Source organism: Bison bison, unplaced genomic scaffold, assembly GCF_000754665.1.
Source record: "Bison bison bison isolate TAMUID 2011002044 unplaced genomic scaffold, Bison_UMD1.0 scf7180017864036, whole genome shotgun sequence".
Classification (NCBI taxonomy): domain Eukaryota; kingdom Metazoa; phylum Chordata; class Mammalia; order Artiodactyla; family Bovidae; genus Bison; species Bison bison.
Genome location: NW_011494608.1, coordinates 4,833,128 through 4,855,572, shown reverse-complemented (window position 1 = coordinate 4,855,572; position 22,445 = coordinate 4,833,128). Strand labels below are relative to the sequence as shown.

The window sequence follows — 22,445 nt, the reverse complement described above, 5'->3', positions numbered from 1 at the left end:
GGGAAGTGGCTCATGTATTTCCATATCACACCCACACTCATCAAGCAGTCACGTCCGACTCTGTGTGACCCCATGGACTGTGGCCCACCAGGCTCTTCTGTCCATGGGATTCTCCAGGCAAGAATACTGGAGTGGGTCGCCGTGCCTCCTCCCTGGGTCTTCCCGACCCAGGGATTAAACCCACATCTTCTGTGTCCCCTGCATTGCAGACAGATTCTTTACTGCTGAGCCACATCTACGTATATGTGTAGGCAAAATCGATGGGTAGGTAGAGTTATATAGTTTCCTTTACATTTAAATAGACTCTTTTCCCTTTTCTGATTGTTGGAAATTAGGAAAATATAGGCAAGTATGTGGGAAGTAAGTAAAAAGCATCCTGATTCCACTATCCCGGAATGTTAACCAGTGGCTGGAAAGAGCTGTCCTTCCTTCTTCATTCCATCATTCTTTTTTCTTTGTCTTTCCTCCTCCTTTGTTTCTCTTTTCCTTTAATGTATTTTCTTCTCTAGAGGTGCATTCCGACACCTACACACACAGACACACACACTTATGCACCATCTTCAAACTAAAGTCATTCTATCCTTCTAACTTGCCAAGATGTAAACGAATCATGATCTGGGATAGCTAGCTCTTCCCAAGGCCATCTCTCTCTCTCTCTCTCTTTTTTTTTTCATGTATTTGCATTTCTGTGATCGAATGTAGTGTTATTGGATGTGTGCTGGATATTTTGAAATGTATGTAGTAATGTATAGCATGTGTAGTCACATACTGCTTTTTTCCTCTAAAATTATGTGTCTAAGCCTTTATTCCTTTTAGCTGCTTCATAATACTCTATTTTGGTGTACATTTTGCTTATTTGTTCCCCTGTTGGTGGGTATTTAGGTTGCCTTGATGTGTTACCATCATAACCAGCAGGTCTTGGGTTTTGAATATGCTGGTCTCTCTCTGGTGTGCTTTCTTGGAGAAAATGGGGTAATAGAGCCCCTTTATATTAAGGGCACAGTGGTATTGAAGACAGTGATAGAAGCAGGTTTGTAATATGAAAAAAGTTCAGTTAAGACACCCTGTGGAGCTGCTGAAGGGTCGAAAAGAGGAACATGCTGAACCTTTGGAGACCGTTGGCGACCACGTCACAGCCTGGCCTGTAGTGAATGCAGGGCAGTGAGCAGGGAGAGGAGGGGTGTGCGAGGGCCTGACTCACAGAAAGCAGGAGACACTGCTCCTAGCCTGTGCTCATTCGCTCCTTGCACGCAGGGCTTGCACTTTTGGAAGGATGGGATGTCGGTAGATGATACTTTGGCTCCCTCTGACATTCAGCTTGGAGTCAGACCACCACACAGGACCCCAAGGAGGAAGTGGGCTGGATCCCTGAGCGGGGCCTGCCTGATACCAGGGGGAAGCCTGGGTTCTGAACCCCCCCAAACTCATCCTCTGACCTCACTTCCCGTCCCAGTTTGACCTCCAGCGGGTCGTGATTTACTGCGACTCCCGACACGCGGAACTGGAGACCTGCTGTGACATCCCCTCGGGTCCGGTGAGCAGAGACTCTGCCGGGGGGTGGGGGGATGGGCCCTTGACTTCCTCCCCGTGACCCTCTGGGGAGGGGGTGTTCAGGGTCTGGGAGCAGAATCAGGACACCCGCCATCAGAGTGCGGGCTCGGAGGGAGCCTGGTGGTCATCACCAGGGGCTCCAGTTCCGGGTCGGGTGGGGTGTGGGTTGGGGGAGCAGGTCCCTCTGGCCTAAGTCAGCAGTCCCAGGGGCCCAGCTCTGGGTGATGAGGGGCAGAGGCTGGCCACGTGTCCCAAGGAGAGAATGGCCTTGGTGCTGTCAGTGCTCAGGGCTCATCAGCAAGACCGGGGAGGCAGCTCGGGGTCGGGAACAGCGGGCCGGACCAGACTGCCTGGTGTGCCTGGACCCTCCGTGCGGTTCTGCCTGTCCTGGGCCCTCCCCACCTCCGCCTCTGCCAAGGTGCCTCCTCTCCACTCTCTTTACCGAGGACCCACCCCAAGGATGCTTCAGTAGTCCTGCCTTCCAGGGCTAAAGGCTAAAATCCCCATACTGTGCTTGGGCGGCCCAGATCCTAAGTACAGTGAGCACCCTGTCAGTGTGTCCTGTCTCAGGACGACCGTTGGGCACAGGCACCCAGAGGTGGTCGTTGTCAGAGGTGGGGCTGCAGAGTCAGATGAGCCTGGCTGTTGAGAGAGGAGAGGGAGAGAAAGGAGGAGGACAGATTAAATTAGGAGAGAACAAAGGGAAAGAACGAGAGAGGCAGTGAAGGGGAAGGGAAGGAGGAAAGAAGCGAGGGAAGGGAAGAAATAAGTCATCCGGCACGTGCCTGGCTCCTGGTGTCCAGCTCGATACTTCAGTCCCACTAAACCCTTCTCACCGCATTATGATGGAAACGCCCTTGTCCCCATTTTGTGGAGGTTAACACTGAGGCTCAGAGGTGTTAAGCGGTTCCCTCAGGCTGCTGAGAGGCCAGTGGAGGGGCCGAGACCCGTTGTCTCATTTGACTCCAGATGAGCCTGACTCCATGCCCATCTGACTCCGAGATCTCGGAGTGCCAGGACCTATAGTCAGATACTTGCCTGTCCTGCTCAGGCTCCGGCCTCCTCAGGGTTCCTGGCTCCCCTTTGCCTGGACAGGGAAGTGCTCCAGGGTGCTGGACAAAAAGCCAGGTTCTGACCGCTCTGCTTTCCTCCCAGTGTCAGGTGACCGTGCTGACGGAACCCTCCCCGCTGCCCCAGCCGCCTCCCACCTCCGGCAGTGAGCAGATCGGGTTTTTGAAGACCATCAACTGCTCCTGCCCACCTGGAGAAAAGGTACACAGTCCACCCTTATCCGCAGGCCTGGGGCCCCAGAGCTCAGTGGGCCCAGAGCTCACAGAACTAGCGGTGGAGCTGGGAATTTCCCATCATGCACATGGGCTGCCAGGGCAGGATGACCCCAGGCTCCAGGTAGCTCTGGGGTCTGGGGACCATCCTTGCTCCTGGGACTTCTTCCGGATCTCTGTGGGCCTTGGGAGGGGAGCCCCTCAGACCCCACTGGGATGAACATTCTCCTGATGTTAATGATGTCTTCCCAAAGTTTCTTTGCCTCCTGGTGTCCTCTTCACTCCTGTGCAACTAAACAGCCAGATTTGCTTTGAGAATAAGTGTCAGCAGGGCAGCAGCAAAGGGTTTGGTGGCTCTGTGGGGTCCACCGCCATCCGTCTGCACTCTGTTGGCCATGCTGTGGAATCTGAACGTATATAGGAATAGAGTTCAGCACCTCTTGTTTTAAAACCCAGTGCATTTCTGACTAGCACCACCACCTCCTGTTTGTCTGGATGAAATGTCTCCTGGGATGCCTGGGACCATCATCTGTTGTTTTCCTGTAGACCAGCGGCCTTCTTAATAAGAAAAAAAATTCCACTGTTGGAGCAGAACAAACAAGTAACACCAGGATGACAAATTGGAGTTGGTCTCCACGAGGCTTTGCTTTAGGCTCTGCCCTGGGTGGCTCCAGGGCCCTCCATCTCCAGTGTTCAGCATAGTCATCGCTCTGTCTACCCCTCCCAGCTTGGGACTGGCATGCAGCAGGTGCCCCCCGACTTTGCAGGGGTCTTGGGAGACAGGCCAGCATACAAAGTGGTGATTGAGGTTACCTGGAATAAACACACTTTAAGAATTTCTCAACAGATGTGTTTCATTAAGCCTGCCCGTCGTGGCAGCCTCTCCTCCCTACCGCCTTCCCTCTCCTCTGTTCTCCATCACTCTGTCTTTTCTTTTTCCTCCCAGAGGGCCCCTCAGGAGCTCTCAGTCAGGTGGGGTGGTCAGACCATGGCCCTGCCTGTTGGAAGACCTCAAGGAGCCAGCCCAGTCTTGCTCCAAGCTGAAGCTTTCCTGGGGAATTGGTGAAGTGAGGCACCTCTGGCCTAGTTCTGGGTTCTGATTGGGAGAAGCCGGGGAGGGAGTCAGAGTGGGTGCCCACAGGGTGCCGGGCAGGGCTCCAGCTCCTCCTCCTCCATGGCGCCTTGGGCACGCTCAGGGCTTCAGGCCACGGACAACATGCTGATCATATTCTCACTCATCAATGTCCTAACAAAAGCAACCATCCAAACCCAAATCCTTTTGGAGTCTTTGTTTTCCGTTAAAAACCCCAAATGAGAAGGGTAACTGCAACAATGTGAGGTTTGGCGCACCGGCACGCGGACTGTGCCAGAGAGGGTGGCCAGTGGGGCTGCCCAGGTCAGGATTCCCCGGGGCCTTGCCCTGGCGGGGACCCCTGCAGGGAAGTCTGGGGTCAAGCAGGCTTCTGTCCCCTCTTAGCACCCACCTTCCCCGTCCCCAGCTCACAGACACCCGCTGGATGGCCACTGACCTCCTCGGCTTGGCCTCTGGATCCCCTCCCCCAGCTGTCCCTGCTCTGTGCGGCCCCTCGTGGCTCCCAGTTGCCCTTCTTGCCTCATTTCACTCCACGTTCCCCTCCCAGTCTCCAGGCAGGCAGGAGCGTCCTGTTCCATGGAGGGGGCGAGATCCTCCTTGCCTTCTGCAGTTTGCGTGTGAAGGTTCTTCTGCCTAGAACACCTTTTCCCCCTCTGGCCTTTTTATCTGGCTAATGCCTGCTCTTCTTTCAAGACATCCTCAGAAAATCCTTTTCTCATCGTATTATTGTCTGATTTTCCTCCTTCCTTCCTCCTGTCCTCCCCTTCCCTGCTCCTCCCTTCCCCTCCTTTAGGCTCCCTCCCTGTTTGTATTCTTCCTTTCATTATCACATCTGTCCGTAATTATTCCTTCAGCACCTGCTATTTGCATGACATTATGGCCTTTTTCTCTCCCTCTTCTTCCATCTACCATGGCAGTTATCATCCTGGATGAAGACTGTTTGTCTCTACTTCCATAAGCTCATAAATTCCAGATGGCAAAGACTGAATCATTTCATGTGTGTATTTTCAGCCACTGTATTAAATGATTGAGTTGATGGGAAGGTGGGATCCAGGCAGCGTATGAAGCGATGGATGGAATGGATTATTGGGTGATGCTCCCCAGAGTTTGAGGCTGGCGTCTGTCGATTGATGGATGATCTCTCCACTAGTAGCTGTATTTGGAGGCCAGGTCCCAGCTCCCCATGCAGGTTGGCAGTTTGCAATCAGGAGCTCTCAGCTGCCGTGAACTCTGTCCAGCTTACTGATCAGCACATGGCTTTCTAAGAGACTGGCTTACGAGCCTGTGCCAGGGATCACCCACCAGTGAAGAGAGAAGGGGGAAATTAAGACAGAGCCTTACTTGTTTCTTTTGTCTTTCTTCCTTCAGGGTGAGAAGGGCTTTGATGGCCCCGTGGGACTCCCCGGCCCAAAGGTCAGTACTGGAGCTGCAGACGAGTCCTTTGAGCCCGAGGATCTTTTGATTTGCTCTTTTTGTAAGAAAGAAAGAAAGAAAAAATAACCAAAACAGTGGTGTGTTAGTTTACTGTCCTGTGGGGTTTTTCTTCTGAGCTTGTTGAGATGGAAGAACAGAGCAAGTGCCACGAAGTTCGGAACCTTTGAGTCTCTTCGCAGCTCAGAAGGTTCATTTCTCAGCTTGACAGTGTGAGCTAGAAGGAGGTGGAACTCGCACACCCAGGCTCAGATCCTGTTTGTTCCAGCAGCCTCAGTTCTCTGTGGTCAGCTAACCCTCATCCATCCTTTCAGGCCTCTATAGTCCAGAAACTTTGGGGGTTGGGCTTTAAACAGTCTGTTTAGCACCTGCGATCTGTTTATTTAAATTGGTTGGAGTTATTTTTGTGCTCATTTTCCAAGCTCACCAATTGCTCAAAGCCAGGTGTCTCCCCGGGGCCTCCCCCTTCCTCATTCAGGGCCCAGCCTCTTCTGTCTCCACCACTGCCCACGTTTACAGCATTTATGGGGTGGGACGGGGCTGTCATCTCCCATCATGGTTTTGGTCTCAGAAAGCTGAGACCCAGAAAGATGTGGATTGCCCCTGGGGGTGGGTCATACAGTGGCTGAGGGCAGAGGTCAGCGTGCCCCAGTGACCATCACCTGGTCTGGTGTCAGAAAGAGGGGCTGAGTGTAAGGGTGGAGACACAGGGATGCCTCCCTTCGCTCCTCCCTAATTCACTCTCCCCTCCCCCTCCCCCTTTCGTTCCCTCTCCCCATCCCTCACCTGCATGGATGATGTTCAAGTTCAGCGAACCACCGTGGAGTGCCTGCTAAGGTCCCTTTTTGTCTTTTCCCTTCTTCCTTCCTCTGTGGGTATCTCCTTCATCTCCCCTCCTGTCACCCTGCTCCCCTCTGCCCCGAGTCTGCTAGGATGGAGAGGACACACACAGACACGCATGGGCGTGCACTCAGACACACACACAGACACACATGGGTGTGCACTCACACACACAGACACCACACATGGGTGTGCACTCACACACACACAGATACACAAGACACACATGGGCGTGCATGCACGTGCGAGCGCACACACACACACACACACACACACACACACAAGCAGCTCTGAGATCCAGGGTGCCCGGTGTTCTCTGCAAAGAGGAGAGTGGGGGTTTCTGCTCAGGTATCCCCAGGCTCTAACCTTGACTTCTTGGCTGTCAGATGAAAGAAAGGAGCAGAGCCGTCTGGGGGTGTGAGCCTCTAAGTAGAAAATGTTTGTCTGAAGCAGCGACTGTTCACAGAGCAACCGTACTGGGGCTGTGGTGGAACAGATCCGGGCTGTGGGGCGGCAGAGCCCACCCCCCGGCCCTGGGAGAGAAGCTAGGTGCGAGGGAGGGATTCCAAGGAGAGAAGAGGCCCCACGGCCTGCAGGGGAGCCTGGCTGCCCTGTGGCTGGTCAGCTGTCCTGGCCCTTCATCTGTGTCCCAGCCCGTCCGTGGTTAGGAGGCTGCGTGAACACTTGTGAGTCCCTTGGCTCCGTTTACCTAGAGGTCACTCAGGTCATGTCCACAGGTGTGGCCTGGTGGACCCAGGTGCCCAGGCCCTCTCTGGATGCAAGGATGTGCCTATGGGTGACAGGGAGCCAGGTCCCCAGGACTCAGAGGCAGCAGGAAGAGGCATGACTGGGAGATGGGAGAGTGGGTGGGGGAGCGGGGCCAGAGGGGAGCCCTGAAGCTGCCTGGGGGGCTCCAGGATGCCTGGGGCCCCTGCCTGAGCTGGGTCCGGTAGGATGCATGGAATCTCCCATTCCTGCTCCCAGCAACCAGCGTGCGAGGCTTTCATCCACTCGCTGTCTCAAGCTGCCCTGGGCTCCTGGAATTAGGAGGTTGGGGAAGTTATTCAGATGCTTCTCCCCTCTCCGGGGGTGGGAAGCCTGGCCTCATGGTGCAGTTGGCAGTGATAAAACCAGTCGGTTCCAGGAAATGGGGGCAAGGTGGGCTGTGGGCAGCCGGTGTCGGGGAGCCTTGCCCGACCGGAGGAACTGACGCGCTGCTGTCTCTGGTTTCCGCCCCTCAGGGAGACATGGGAGCCACTGGGCCAGCAGGCGCTCCTGGACCCAAGGGAGAGAAAGGAGATACGGTGAGTGAAGGCCTCTCCACCATGGCTAGTGTGGGGGACCCCTCTCCACGGGCATGGGGGTGCCTCCCGGCCACAATGGCCTCACCCCACCCCCAACCCCCAGAATCCTGTGCTCCAGATGGGCGCTGCATCTCCTAGCATCAATGGCACAGATTCAGAGTAGGTGGACCCCAGCCATTGGCCTTGGCTCCAGTCTTCATTAGCTGGGTGACTGTGAGGTTAGTCTCTTAACCTCTGAAAATCTCATCTTACTCCACTAGCAAAGTAAAGAAAGTAACAGCTTTGTCTATAAAATGCCTGGGCCATGGTAAGTGGTCAGTGAATGAGAGTGGGTATAGCCAGTTCCTTTTAGGTTCTGTGCTCAGGGGGTTCCCTGAAGACAAGACAGATGAGACAGAGTCACTCTCCTAGACGAGTTAGCCTGGCAGATAGCACCCCTCACATCATCATCTGAGAGCTCGTAATTGTAACTGTACTGCCTGCCCTTCTTCACCAGTGCTCCATGTGGGTTCCCTCCTTACTTCTTAGAAGTGCTTATTTTAAATTCTTATTGGAGTATGGTTGGTTTACAGTGTTGTGTTGGTTTCTGGTGTACAGCAGAGCAAATCAGCCATGCACGTCCCTTCTTTTTTGGATTTCCTTCCCACTTGGGTGACCAAAGAGCATTGAATGAGTTCCTTGTGCCATACAGTAGGTTCTCACTGGTTATCTATTTTAGACATACTATCAATAGCGTACATATGCCAATCTCAGTCTCCCAGTTCATCCCACCCCAGAACATAGTCTCGTCACTTCTCTGATGTGAAGGATACAGGATTTTCAGACTTGTATGATATGCTTGTTATCATGGAGCCTACATGTGTCAGAGGCGAGATTTGAACCTGTGTTAGTCTGAGTCCTGTGCTCACCTGCTGAGCTCCGCCTTTCACCCACACCGTGTATGCCTGCCTCCTGTAGGGGTGGGAAGCACCTGCTCTGTGCAGAGCAACACGGAAGCAGGAAGACCTGCTGGTGTCACAGTGTGCATTGTGTACCTGGCTCTGTTTACCTGAGTACTGTTTGACAGTACTCTTTCTCACTTAATCTTCAGATCGGTGTTACAAGGTGGGGGCTAGTAAAACACCCATCTTACTCATACACGGGGAAAAAAAGCAGAAACAGCCAGCGAGAGGTCTCAGATGTCAGATTTAACAGACAAAGCCTGCAAAGCAGGCACTAAATCATATCCAAAGAGCTAAAGGAAACTTCTGAAGGAAATGGAGGGGAGTGTTGTGACAATATCTCATCAAATACAGAATATAAAGAAGTATAACAGATTTGAACTGGCTGAAGAAAGAGCCAGAATTCTTGAAAATAAATCAGTGGAGATTACTTAAACTGAAGATCAGAGAGAAAAAAATAATGAATAGAAATGAAGAGCCTCAGAGAAATGTGGGGGCCCGTGAAGTCAATCAGTGGGCACATAATATGGTTACCAGGAGAGGAGAATAAAAAGTAATCAGGGAAATCATGTCTAAAGACATCCTCAACTTGATGAAGCATAGTCACCTACACACTCGGAAAGCCTCAGGAACTCCAATCAAGAAATGCAAAAGGAGATCCATCCTTAGAAACATCATAATATCAATTTGTTGTTCAGTCACTAAGTCGTGTCCAGCTCTTTGCAACCGAATGAACTGGAGCACGCCAGGCCTTCCTGTCCTTCACCGTCTCTCAGAGTTTGCTCAAACTCATGTCCATTGAGTTGGTGATGCCATCCAACCGTCTCATTCTCTGTCGTCCCCTTCTCCTTCTGCCCAGAATCTTTCCCAGCATCAGGGTCTTTTCCAATGAGTCAGCTCTTCACATCAGGTGACCAAAGTATTGGAGCTTCAACTTCAGCATCAGTCATTCATGAATGTTCAGGGTTGATTTCCTTCAGGATTGACTGCTTTGATCTTGCAATCCAAGGGACTCTCAAGAGTCTACTCAAGAACCATAATTCAAAAGCATCAGTTATTCAGTGCTCAGCCCTCTTTATGGTCCAACTCTCACATCCATACATGACTACTGGAAAAGCCATAGCTTTGACTATATGGACCTTTGTTGGCAAAGTGATGTCTCTGCTTTTTAATATGCTGTCTAGGAGTCTTCCAAAGATCAAGCATCTTTCAATTTCATGACTGCTGTTACCGTCTACAGTGATTTTGGAGCCCAAGAAAATAATATCAATAAAAAATGCTAAAAGACAAAACAAAAAATGGGAAAGCAGCAGAAGAAAAATGAGTCACGATGTGGAAGGAAACCCCAATAACATCATCAGCTGACTCATCACCAAAAATAATTGAGGTCAGAATGTAGGGGGATGACAACTTCAAAGTAATAATTATGGCAGTGTATCACTGGGTACTTAAATATTTGTCACAACAGTAGCTCAAAAGGGGGGGAGATGGAATAGGTCACACAGCAGTATGTCTCTCAACCTCAATGGAAGTGAGTTAGTGTAAGTCTGAGGTTGATCCTGAAAAGTTAAGACATATATGGGAAACTTCAAACAACCTCCAAGAAAAATAATTTAAAAGTATACAGTGACAATATCCTTAAAGAGGTTAAAATATTGCAGTAAAAACGTACTCATGTAGTAAAGGAAAGAGTAATAAAGAACGAAAAAAAGGAAGAAAGTCAGGAGGCATAGAAACCAGAAAGTTAGATGGCATATGTAAATCTGCCTATATCAAAACCAGCATTGCCTGTAAATGGATTATACAAACTAATTAAAAAAGCAGAGATTTTCAGACTGGACATAAAAGCAAGATCCAGCGTGTTCTGTCTAGAGGAGACAAACTTTAGATTCAAATATATAAATAGGCTGAAAATGTGTCCAATACACATTCTACAAGTTGAAAACATTAAAATTGGAGTGACTGTAACCATACCAGAGAGAGTAGGCTTTAAAAAGTTAATAGAAACAAAGAGGAGCATTTTATCACGATAAAAATGTTGATCCTTCAAAAATATGCAACAGTTATCAACATATGTGCACCTAAGAACAGAACCCCTAAATACGTGAAGTCAGTACTGAGAATTGAAGTGAGAGATAAACAAGTCGTCACCAAGGATTAGAGATGTCGGCGCTCCACTCGCAGTAACAGGCGCACAGCGAGGAGTGTGGAGGCGTGGAGCCCCACGCACAGGGACGGGTGCACAGCGAGGAGTGTGGAGGCGTGGAGCCCTCCGATATGCTGCAGCTGCTTTGAAGAACCATCCGGCGCTCATTCAAGGGTTAAGCACAGAATTACCGCAAGACCCAGCAGTTCCACTCCTAGGTATATAGCCAAGAGAAATGAAAACACGTGTTTGTATGAAAATTTGCCCATGGATTTTCATAGCGGCGTTATTCATCATAACCAGACAGCAGAAACAAGCCAAATGTTCACTACCTGATGAACGGATAAATGAAATGTGTCAGCCATGCAACATCATATTGTTCTGCAATAGAATGAAGTTTGATACAGGCCATAAGGAGGGTGAACCTTGGAAACACTTCGCTAAGGAAACACTGGCTATGAAGCCAGTCATAAAAGCCCACGTATTGTATGATTCCATTTATATAAAATATCTAGAATAGGCAAACCTACAGAGACAGGAAGGAGACTGATTGTTGCCCAGAGCAGAGGGTGAGGGAAAAGGGGAGCGACAACCATGGGTATGGGGTTCTTTGGGGGGCGATGAGACTCTAAAATTGACTGTGGTGATGTTGCACAAGTCTATAAATGTACTAAGTTGAATGTAAATAGCTGAATTATGTGCTGTGTAGATTGTATCTTGGGCTTCCCTGGTGGCTCAGTGGTAAAGAATCTGCCTGTCAGTGCAGGAGACTCAGGTTCGATCTCTGGGTCAGGAAGATCCCCTGGAGGAGGAAATGGAAACCCACTCCAGTATTCTTGTCTGGAGAATCCCATGGACAGAGGAGCCTTGTGGGTTATAGTCCATGGGGGTCACAAAGAGCTGGATGTGACTTAGTGACTAAACAACAACAGATTACATCTTTAAAAAGCTGATGTGGAAAAAAGAATACTACTGTCATGCTGAGTCATTGGGAAAATGAAATAAAAATGTTGATAATCAACACTCAGTGAATGATAGACGACTTTTAGAGGTTCTCTGGCAGAGCTTGTGAAAAAGCAGCCAGCCGTTCGAATCCCAGGCACGCTCGCCATGTGTGGTGCCGTGCCATGGAGATGGTCTGCAGCAAACCTGTCTTTTGCTTTCCCCTTCCAGGGCGGAGGACCTTTTGTGCAAGGAGAAAAGGGTGAAAAGGTAAGCACCTCCCCATTGTCTCACTCCTCCAGGGGCCATGGAGGTGGCCCAGGACCAGGATGAGGGCCTTGGGTTCAGGAGAGGTGTGTGTGCCGTGTTGCTGCTGGTAAGAATTGGGTGGGAGGGAAGAGGTCTCCCGGCTGAGTGCCTCAGTGTTAAGTGCGAGGAGGGAAAGGCTTGTCTAGGTCCTGGATGCTCTGCAGTGCCTAAGAGCACAGGGCACTTCATGGGGCTCCTGGTAAGTGGGATACAGAGCTGCAGATGTGGTTTGAGGACCAGCACGCTGGGCGTTCAGTATCAAAACCTGTCCAGGCTTGTTTGCAGTGATGGGAAGGATGGTCTGTGCTTGATCAGACGTGCTGAGAAAGTTCGAATAGCAGGTACCGGTAGGAGGGGGGAGACCAGAGGAGCTTGGGGAATTGCCAGGAGATTGTTGCAGAAGCACAAAAGGAAGATGAGGAGGGACAGAGTGGCAGGCGGCAGCAGCAGGACAGATGGAGGGACGGAGGCCTGTGACGTGCTCCCCAGCTACGAATGCTGCACCTTTTCTGACCTTCATCCGTCGTGGCGATGATGCACACACTCAACAGATCCTGGGAAAGAGGGGATCACTTTCTTACAGTGTCCACCTAGAAGAAGCAATAAAATAGTCACTAAAATGCCATCTTCTACTCACACCAGTGATCAAAGCTACATCTCCCTTTTCTCAGGAGAACAGCCACAAGACTTTGCAACATACATTCATGTTGATCATTTTGTCAGAGTCTGGGCACTTTCAGACTCAGGATGCAGACCACTGGACCCTGGGGGGCTCACATCAACCTCTTGCATAGGGTTTATGATGTAAAGCAGGTGCCGCTCTGTCAAGTTACTATGGAAACAGAGCTCTCACATACCCAGCCCATTTTCTCTGTAGAGTGCCTTTTATTTAGTTCGTTCAGGTCTAGAGATTTACTCTGAGGAGATAAATGGAGGTTGTGCACAAGTACATAGCCACACGTTTCCTTCAGCGAAATCTATAAGCCAGTCTGGAAAGAACTATCGCTCTGTCGGCAGCTACAGCACTGTAGAATGAGTCGTCGTTGTGCAGTTCCATAACACAACGGCACAGCTCCGTAACGCAATAACACTTATGGACACATAGTCACATTTAGAAGGATAATTAACGACCCAGAAAATGAAGGTAATATTTTGTTAATTTTTAAAACACATTGCAAAATATCTATGCAGTGTGACTCATTCATTGTGTGTGGGCATGTGCGTGTGTGGAAGAGAGACAGATGAATTCTGGAAGCAAATCCCCATGTTGACCTCTGGTTGTCTGGGTGGCCAGGCTGTGAGGGTCTTTATTTTGTCCCTTATATTCCTTTGTGTCTTCGTTGATTCCACAATGAACTTCTCTTTGTTTACCTGTATTAGAAGCTCAGGCACATGCTCACACACATAGTAACTGGTGCACAAGAATGCAAAGCCGTTGGAGAGAGGGCGTGAGCAGACAGCATAACGCGAGCTCTGCACCTGCAGACCTAGGTGGCTGGTGCTGCTCTCAGCCCTGCTGTCAGAGTCTAGTCTCCCGATGCCTGAAGCAGGGCTGACGGACCACCTTCCATGGTTCCTGTGTAGGCTCAAAGCATCGCAGCTGGAACTTGGTTTGATAGCTGCCAGCGTGCTGGTTCCTGAGGGCCCAGAGCCAGAGCACAGGCTATTAACAGGACACCCAGATGCTCCTCGGGCTCAGGACTGGGGCTGCCGGAGCCCTCTTGAAGTCGGGGCTCAGCCTGGGTCCTGGTCCAGCCTGAGCTCTGAGTGACGTGCTGCCCTTCTCGTGTGTAGATGTCGCCAGGAGAAACTGACAGTCGCCCCTTCTCCTCGGAGGAGCAGCTGCATCTCTGCCCCGTGCATTCTGGTTGAGCTCAGGTTAGGCAGCCTCCTCCCGATGCCTGGAGGCACGTCCCTGGTGCCCTGGAGTCCAGGCTGCAGCACCACCCTCAAAGCTGAAGCTGCTCCGTCAGAGCCCCGTGGGGGCACCTCCTCACACACGTGGCGCTGGCAAAAGAGGCTCTGGCATGCCTGGCTCTGTCCTCGATTGACACTCTCTTGCAGTTGGACATTTTTAGTAAAGTCTGAGTTTAGATTCTGCCACATATGAGCTGTGCGATTTGGGGTGAGTCACCTCCATCTCTGGGTCCCTGCTTCCTCATCAGTGGAAACGAGGGAGTGGGTGTGATGATGCATAAAGGCCCTTGCAGGTGGCTGTTCTGAGGTTTGGTCATCAGCCCACCCCCAGCCTGAGTCCCTGGGGTCACCTTCAGTAGCTTGGAGCCTCTGCTTCTCCTCCAAGGATGCAGGAGGCCCAGGTGAGTCAAAGGGATGACTGAATCCACGGCAGGGAGAAGGCCACTGGTGACTCATGCACTTGGAAAGAGCTTTGCAGACTGGCTTTTTTGCTTGAATATTCTCTCGAAAGCAGTTGCAGAATACCAAGCAGATTGGATGGACAGGAGCCCGATGTGTCTGGAAATCATATTGCTCTGAATTGTGCTGTTTTGTTTTTTTTTTTAATTTTTGGTGATGCAATTAACCAGTGTGACAATGTGCATCAGCCCCGTGAAGGCCACGCACCCTGTAAGCTGTGTCTCATGCTGTGTGTGTCACTGTTCACATGGTGCTTCAGGGAAAGCAGTGCCCTGCCCGTTTCACAGATGAGAGAGCTAGCTTAGGGGTCAAGTGGCCTGCCCAAGGTCACTGCTAGTAAGATGGCTAGAAAACAGTCCCGATGGGTACTACCATGAAGGGAAGCTGGGAGGCTGACTGAATCCCCTTTGTCCGATAGCTGAGTGAACTGAGGCTCAGAGAAGTGATGAGTGGCTGAGGGTCACACACCTGAAGCTCTGCAGGAGCTCTTGGCCCCTTGACTCTCCTGGCCCAAGACTGGTGTGTGGCTCTCTGTTCCTGGGCTGCTTCTGCCCTTCATTTTGGAAATTAACATCCTCTCTGGTTCCTGTTGTGTCCCATATTCTCCCCGGGGTTCTTGGGGTTCTGGTCCCTCAGTGTTTTAATATGTATGGAATCAGGCTCAGGGAAAGGGGAAAGCAGGCTTGTGGGGCTACCTGAAAAGATCTGCCTGCACCTCAGGCACTGGGGAGATAGAGAAAAAGGGACTTGAGACCTCCTCACAGTGTCTGGAAGACATCTGCAATTAATCCGTACTTGTCTAAGAAGTGAATGGGTGGTTGGAACGTGGACCTCCATCATCCAGGACCAGGGGCCAGTAGAGGGGTCCCAGACTCTGTGGTCAAAAAGACTCAGCTTCAAATTCATGTTGATTGTGTGTCTCCCCTTGGGCTACTTTGAGCCTTAGTTTCCTTTTCTGTAAAAGATAGGAAAAGAAATAATAGCTCCTACCATGAGAGGTTGCTCAGAGGATTCATCCACTGCCCTTGCCTGCATAATGTGTGACACTGCTGTTCTTGTTATCCCATCATCGTTGGCAGTTCTGTCTTGGTGATGATGGTGGTGGTGGTGATAGTGATGATGGTAGTGATGATGATGATGTGATGGTGGTGGTGATGATGGTGATGATGCGTTGATGGTGGTGATGTGATTGTGATGGTGATGGTGATGTGATGGTGATGATGGTGATAGTAATGTGGTGGTGATGACGGTGATGTGGTGGTGGTGATGGTGGTGCTGTGATTGTGATGGTGATGTGATGGTGGTGGTGCGATTGTGCTGGTGATATGATGGTGGTGGTGATGATGATGATGATGTGGTGGTGATGGTGGTGATGGGATGGTGATGATGGTGATGTGATGGTGATGATGGTGATGGTGATGTGATCGTGGTGATGATGGTGATGTGGTGATGTGATGACGGTGATGGTGATGTGATGTTGGTAGTGATGATGGTGATGTGACGGTGGTGATGGTGGTGATGTGATTGTCATGGTGATGGTGATGTGGTGGTGGTGATGATGGTGATGGTGATGTGATGGTGGTGGTGATGTGATGGTGATGATGGTGATGTGATGGTGATGATGGTGATGTGATGGTGGTGGTGATGACAGTGATGTGATGGTGGTGATGTGATGGTGATGATGGTGGTGATGTGATGGTGGTGATGGTGGTGATGATGGTAATGTGGTGATGTGATGGTGATGATGGTGATGTGGTGGTGGTGATGATGGTGATGGTGATGTGATGGTGGTGATGTGATGGTGGTGATGGTGATGTGATGGTGGTGATGATGGTGATGTGGTGGTGGTGATGATGGTGATGGTGATGTGATGGTGGTGATGATGGTGATGTGGTGGTGGTGATGTGATGATGGTGGTGATGGTGATGTGATGGTGGTGGTGATGACAGTGATGTGATGGCGGTGATATGATGGTGATGATGGTGGTGATGTGATGGTAATAATGGTGATGGTGATGTGATGGTGATAATGGTGATGGTGATGGTGATGTGATGGTGGTGGTGATGGTGATGTGATGGTGGTGATAGTGGTGATGTCATGGTGGTGATGATGGTGATGTGATGGTGATGTGATGGTGATGGTGATGTGATGGTGGTGATGTGATTGTGATGGTGATGGTGGTAATGTGATGGTGATGATGGTGATGTGATGGTGATGATGGTGATGTGATGGTGGTGATGGTGGTGATGGTGGTGATGTGATAGTGATGGTGGTGATATGGTGGTGGTGATGATGGTGATGTGATGGTGATGATGGTGATGGTGATGTGATGGTGGTGATGTGGTGATGGTGGTGATGTGATTGTGATGGTGCTGGTTATGTGATGGTGGTGGTGATGATGGTGATGATGGTGGTGATGTGATGGTGGTGATGGTGATGATGTGATGGTGGTGGTGGTGCTGATGTCATGGTGGTGGTGATGATGATGAGGATGATGGTCATGATGGTGGTGAAGGTGATGACAGTTACATTGGTGACAGTGATGACGATGGTGATGGTGGTGGTGATGATGATGATAGGGTAGAGCCACTGCTCTGGGCTGGTTTGGACTAGTTTGGGGAGAGTCAGGGAGAGCAGGGAGGGGTGATGACTTCCATGGCCCTCCATCCTTGGTCCTTCCCTGTTGACAAAGTAAATGAGTAACCATGGTGAGGATGTTGGTGTGAGGTTTCCTGCAGCTGGGCACAGTGTCTTTTTTCCTTGGAGACGTGGTTCATGAGCCCCAAGGAGAGAAAAAGATTGAGAAACAAAAATGCAAGGCCAAACCGTGGGGTGTCCAGTGTACCTCCTTTTCATTCCGAGGGCCCTCATGCTCTGGGGACCAGACCCTTCAGGGGAAGAACCAGGAGAGGCTGCATTGTGGCCGCTTCCTGGACCCACAGTGCCCTCTGGTGTCTGGAAGTCAGGGTGTCGGTCCAGTTTTCTTCTGCATGGCTTCATTCAATATTGGGGAACTCTCTGCCCTTTGGGGGTGCACTGCTTTTCCCTGGGAATCTGGCACATGGCGGAATAAGGGTAAAGGAGCCTTCGTTTTGTGCTCGAATGTGGGCTCAGGTGTTGGAAAGAAAGCAGGTTTGGGGAGTGGGCAGACCTGGTTTGGACCAGCTCTGCAGTGGCTGTGCGAGTTTTAGGTGGTGTCTCTGAGCCTCAGTCTCATCGTCTGTAAAGTGGGGCCGCTGATGCCCGTCCCTTAGGGCTGTGTTACAGGAGGTTGGCATTGCCTGTGAGAGTGCCTGCCTTAGGTCCTTAGGTAGGTGCATATAAAAATCTGTCTTTCATCATTCTTCCTTTCATTCATCTGCTAGAAACTAGTACTCAGATCCATGAAAGAGTGACAAGTGCTTCTTCAGGAGGCAGTCTTAAAGTACTGAGTACGTGGGAGACAGTGGTGGGTTCATGGAGCTCTAAAACCTGCCCTGGGTGGCCTTCTGGCGGAGAGCAGCCCAGATCTGGTGCTGGGAAGACCCAGCCCTCACACACACCCAGTTTCCCTAGAGTGGAGAGTAACCGAGGACAGGGTGGGGAGCAGGCTTTACAACCCCCCTCAGGAGTCTGGATCACAACTTATAGATGGTGACGGCTTTTGGGAGACATGGGATGGAATCAGGGCAAAGTGTCTCCAAGCCATGCTTGGGTCAGCAACTCTATACTCAGCACTTGGTACACGGGGTAAAAAAAAATCCAAACAACAACCTGAAAGCCCTTTCTTCAGCATTTTCACAGGAATCCTGTCTGGCAATAAATAATACTTTGTATGGATTTTGTGCTTGGATTTCACAGTGCGGTGCCCCAGAAAATAATACACGAGCAAGTAGAAGAAACTCAGCTGAATTTTTTTGGGCTGGTTGGCTCATAGGAGATAGAATTTTCAGTTCAGTTCAGTTGCTCAGTTGTGTCTGACTCTTTGCGACCCCATGGACTGCAGCACACCAGGCTTCCCTGTCCATCACCAACTTCTGGAGCTTGCTCAAACTCATGTCCATCGAGTCAGCGATGCCATCTAACCATCTCATCCTCTGTCGTCCCCTTCTCTTCCTGCCTTCAATCTTTCCCAGTGTCAGGGTCTTTTCCAGTGAGCCAGTTCTTCCCATCAGGTGGCCAGAGTATTGGAGGGCAGTGAGCTCAGGTGGAGGGCATCACCTTCTCTCTCTCTTGTGGAAAAGGCCCCCAAGATTTAGGACAATGCTCTTACACAGTGATTTTTTTCATTGTAGAAGGTGTAGGAAGTAGTCTGTAAGGAGCTCTGCTTCATTCAGAAGTTTAAGAGTTACCCAGTCTAGGGCCAGGCACTGGCTGGAGACGGGGGAAGGATGGCACAGTGAGGGGCATGAGCTTTAGAGCAGGATTAACCCGCTGTCAACATCTGAGAGTCAGGGTGGGTGGAGGAGCCAGGATGGGGTCGGGGTGAGTGACAAAGAGAGAGAAGGGAGAATCACTGTGGCCCCTGCAGAGCTCGCAGGGCAGAGCCAGCGGTGGGTGGCAGTGTGGCTACTCACACGGTCCTGATTAGCCCACAATCTGAGCCAGCTGGGAGCCCTTCCCATGAACATCACAGGGGTGCCTGGGGCCCTACTCCAGAGGATGGTCAGACCTGCTCTCACAGTGACTGTTCTCTCATCTCAACACGACAGACCCACCTTGTGCCATCACAGCATGAAAGACCTGGTCTCTCCCACCGGATCTGGTTCTTTGTTTGGTGTCTTTAAAGGCAGGCGGTCTTTGAAATTGTGAGATGAGAGGATTTTGCGGAAGTGGAGATGGACTGCCCAGGTGGATGGGAGTGGAGCGCAGGCTCTGCTATGTGATGGATTTTATTCCCAGCACCTCCTTTCAGAGCTAGTGACCAAGTCAGGTCCTCAGAAGGTCTCAGCTGTCTCTGCATATCACGGGGGTCTGGTGCAGGTGAGACGTGGACCCTTGCAAGGGATGATGGATCCACTTTTATGTCACAGATTCTGTCTGAGAGGATGGCCTGGGGGAATTAACACTGGTGGCCAAGGTGAATTTAGTGGCCAGCGCTTGGTGATTTTTGTCTGGAATCGTCTCCGAGAGGTACCTTGAAGTGGAAAGAATCATGATGTCAGCCTTTTATTGACCGCTTTCATCTGCCTGCTGTCCAGTTTATGAGTACCAGCCTCTGCAACTCTTTGAAGGAGTCTAGGGCACGCCTGAGGGCACAGAGCGGTGGGTGAGGGTGGCTGGGGCCGTGTCTGACCCTACATGCCCCACTGTTAACACCACACTGGCCAATGCTGGTTCCCTGCCCGCCCCTAGAGAGATGCCTTTATCTGGGATTTCTTGACCCTCAAAACCCACGTCCCTTGTGGGGAGGAACTTATTTTAGGCAATGACTACATTATAGAGCCTCTGAGCCATAAAATATAAATTATATGTGTGTGTTTATATGTGTGAAACTTTTTTTTTTTTGAAACTTCTAAGATGTATTTATACCCTTTGCCTCCAGCTCTGGGTCTCATCCCCTTTGTTAATGACTGGCTTAATCAGCACCCCCATCTCCTATTCTTAGCCTGTGCCTTAATGTGCATTATTCATGGTTATCGAGCTGGATAACTGTGGTCGAATGCCTTCTATTTTTATCATAATTAAAGGATTTAGGGGGAAGTAAGTTTAGCTGCCTACGTGCCCTCAAATAGCCTTGTAGGTGGGGGCAGATTGCTGGGAGTTGGGATAAATAAAGGCGCTGCTGACCCTGTCCGTGGTGCTGAAGGACACACTGAGGAAGTTTTGAGTTCACGGTTCTCACAGCCCCAGGCAGAGCCAGAATAGTAAAGTGTGCACTTTTTCCAGCTCCGTCTGACACTCAGGCTCTTGCCAAGTCTCATGGCCCAGTCACAGGGCCAAGGGCCTCATACAGGAGGGTGAGAGCATTTATTGGAAGGGTAAGTGCTGGACTGGGAGGGCAGTGGAGGCCAAGCGTGCAGACCCTAGACACCAGCTGGCTGGACTCAGATCCCAGCTTGGCCACTTAGCAGCTGTGTAACCCTGGCGAAGTCAGTTACTCAACCCCTGCAACCCTTGCTTTCCCCCATCTATAAACTGATGACTATAATTCTACCGGCCTCGGCGGGTTACAGCAAGGACGAAGTGAACTAGTGAAAATAAATGACTTCTATTGTTAAGAAGTACTCATAAATGTTGAGTATAATTACTATCACGCCAATGTAGTTTTTCACTTTTTACACCGAATGACATCTTCTGCATCCTCTGCAGCAATGAGGTCTTATCCCCAGGGGTGGCCGACAGCTGGGAAATGTCAGTGTCCCCACCCCGCCCCGCCTCACCTCAGGAGGACTTGTGCAACTCCCGGAGCCTCAGGAAGCCTGGAGGGTGTTTTTAGAAAGTGTGTCCCAGGTGGGCTGACATAGGGGTATAACATGTCTTTCTCTTTCTTCACTTCATCCAAAACAACGTGCAGAGCATCCAGGAGTAACAGCAGTCCCCTGTACTCACAAGTGTCTGCCAGCACAAGCTACTTAGTTTCGGGGTAGATACTGTTGTCCTTGTTTTCAGGCCTGTTCACTATGTGACCAGGTGCAAGTGACTATCTCTGTGTGGCCAAGCCAGGGATTGTGCTCATATATTCAGACACCACAGAAAAGTGGCTCTCAAACTTGAGCAAGCACCTGAACCACAGGGGGGGTTTGTTGAACCCGCTGGCCAGGCCCCGCTCCCCATCTGTCTGATTCGATGGCCCTGGGGTGAGGCCAGAGAATCCGCCTGCCTAACCAGGCCCAGGGATGCTGCTGGGCCAGAGCCGCGCTTGAAGGATCACTGTGCAGAGGACCCCTCTGTTCCACCTGAAGAGCCTGCTCGGGCTCAGCCAGGGGGCAAAGAGGAATCCTAACGGGGCATCTCCACAGTGAAGCAGTGCTTTTGTCAGGATTTAAGGGGCAGGCTCTGATATTTAAGTAATAGAACAGGAGACATTCCTGTTTTCTCTTTGTATTTCGCCCAGTGAAGTCACCATATGATCCTTGGAGCTATGGTTCTCACAAGTGGGCCTAGGTGGGTAATTTCCTGCCAGACATTACCCGCTGGGGCTTCTGGCGAGATCCTCCAGGCAGTGTGTGTGTGGAGGGGGTGAGGTCAGCACTTTGACTTGAAATCAGGGCCCCCGATTTAGAGTCACAGCTGCCAGTGTGAGCTGCGGGGAAGCCCTCACCCCTGAGCCCTGGCTGTTGTTGGTGATGGGTTTCATGTGTACTATTGACGCTCGTCCTCCTGTTTGTTTTTCACCCAGGTTTTAGTAATTCTATTCCATCATGACTGTGACACAGGAAGATGAAGCGAAGTGTATTTTCTTTTTATAATTTATTTTTTATTGATGTATAGTTCATTTGCAATGTTGTGCTAATTTCTTCTGTATAGAAAAGTGACTCAGTGTGTGTATGTGTGTGTACATATATTCTTTTTTTCATGGTTTGTCCCAGGATACTGACTATAGTTTCCTATGCTGGACAGTAGGACCTTGTTGCTTGTACCTTCTCTATGTGATAGTTTTCAGCTACTATCCCCAGACTCCCACTCCACCTCTCCCCTTTCACCACCAGGAGTCTGTCCTCCATGTCTGTGAGTCTGTTCCATGCTGCTGCTCCTGCTAAGTCACTTCAGTTGTGTCCGACTCTGTGCGACCCCATAGACGGCAGCCCACCGGGCTCCCCCGTCCCTGGGATTCTCCAGGCAAGGACACTGGAGTGGGTTGCCATTTCCTTCTCCAATGCATGAAAGTGAAAAGTGAAAGTGAAGTCGCTCAGTCGTGTCTGACTCTTCGCGACCCCATGGACTGCAGCCTTCCAGGCTCCTCTGTCCATGGGATTCTCCAGGCACGAGTACTGGTGGGGTGCCATCGCCTTCTCCGAGTCTGTTCCATAGATAGTTCCATTTGTGTCATGTTAGATTCCATATGTAAGTGATAAGTATGGAGTTTGCCTTTCTCCTTCTAACTCAGTTCACTTCATATGATAACTTCTACTCTCATCCACATTGTTGCAAGTAGCATTATTTTGTTATTTTTTATGGCTGAGTAGTATTCCATTGTATATACGGATATAGTCATCTTAAGCTGAGTGATTTCCTTTTCACAGGCAAAGAATGGAGGTTCCAGATATTATATTCCAAATAACAGAACCTGATGCTCTTTTCAGATTT

At 50.5% G+C, this 22,445-nt stretch overlaps 1 protein-coding gene across 1 annotated transcript in view; it reads left to right on the top strand.

Annotated features, from left to right (window-relative positions):
• Positions 1-22,445, top strand: part of COL22A1 (collagen, type XXII, alpha 1) — a 226,139-nt gene that overhangs the window by 63,401 nt on the left and 140,293 nt on the right. Inside the window, exons 9-13 of the mRNA XM_010834806.1 lie at positions 1,454-1,534; positions 2,707-2,823; positions 5,296-5,340; positions 7,440-7,502; positions 11,763-11,801. Coding sequence (XP_010833108.1) covers positions 1,454-1,534; positions 2,707-2,823; positions 5,296-5,340; positions 7,440-7,502; positions 11,763-11,801 — 345 coding nt within the window. The remainder of the gene's footprint in view (positions 1-1,453; positions 1,535-2,706; positions 2,824-5,295; positions 5,341-7,439; positions 7,503-11,762; positions 11,802-22,445) is intronic.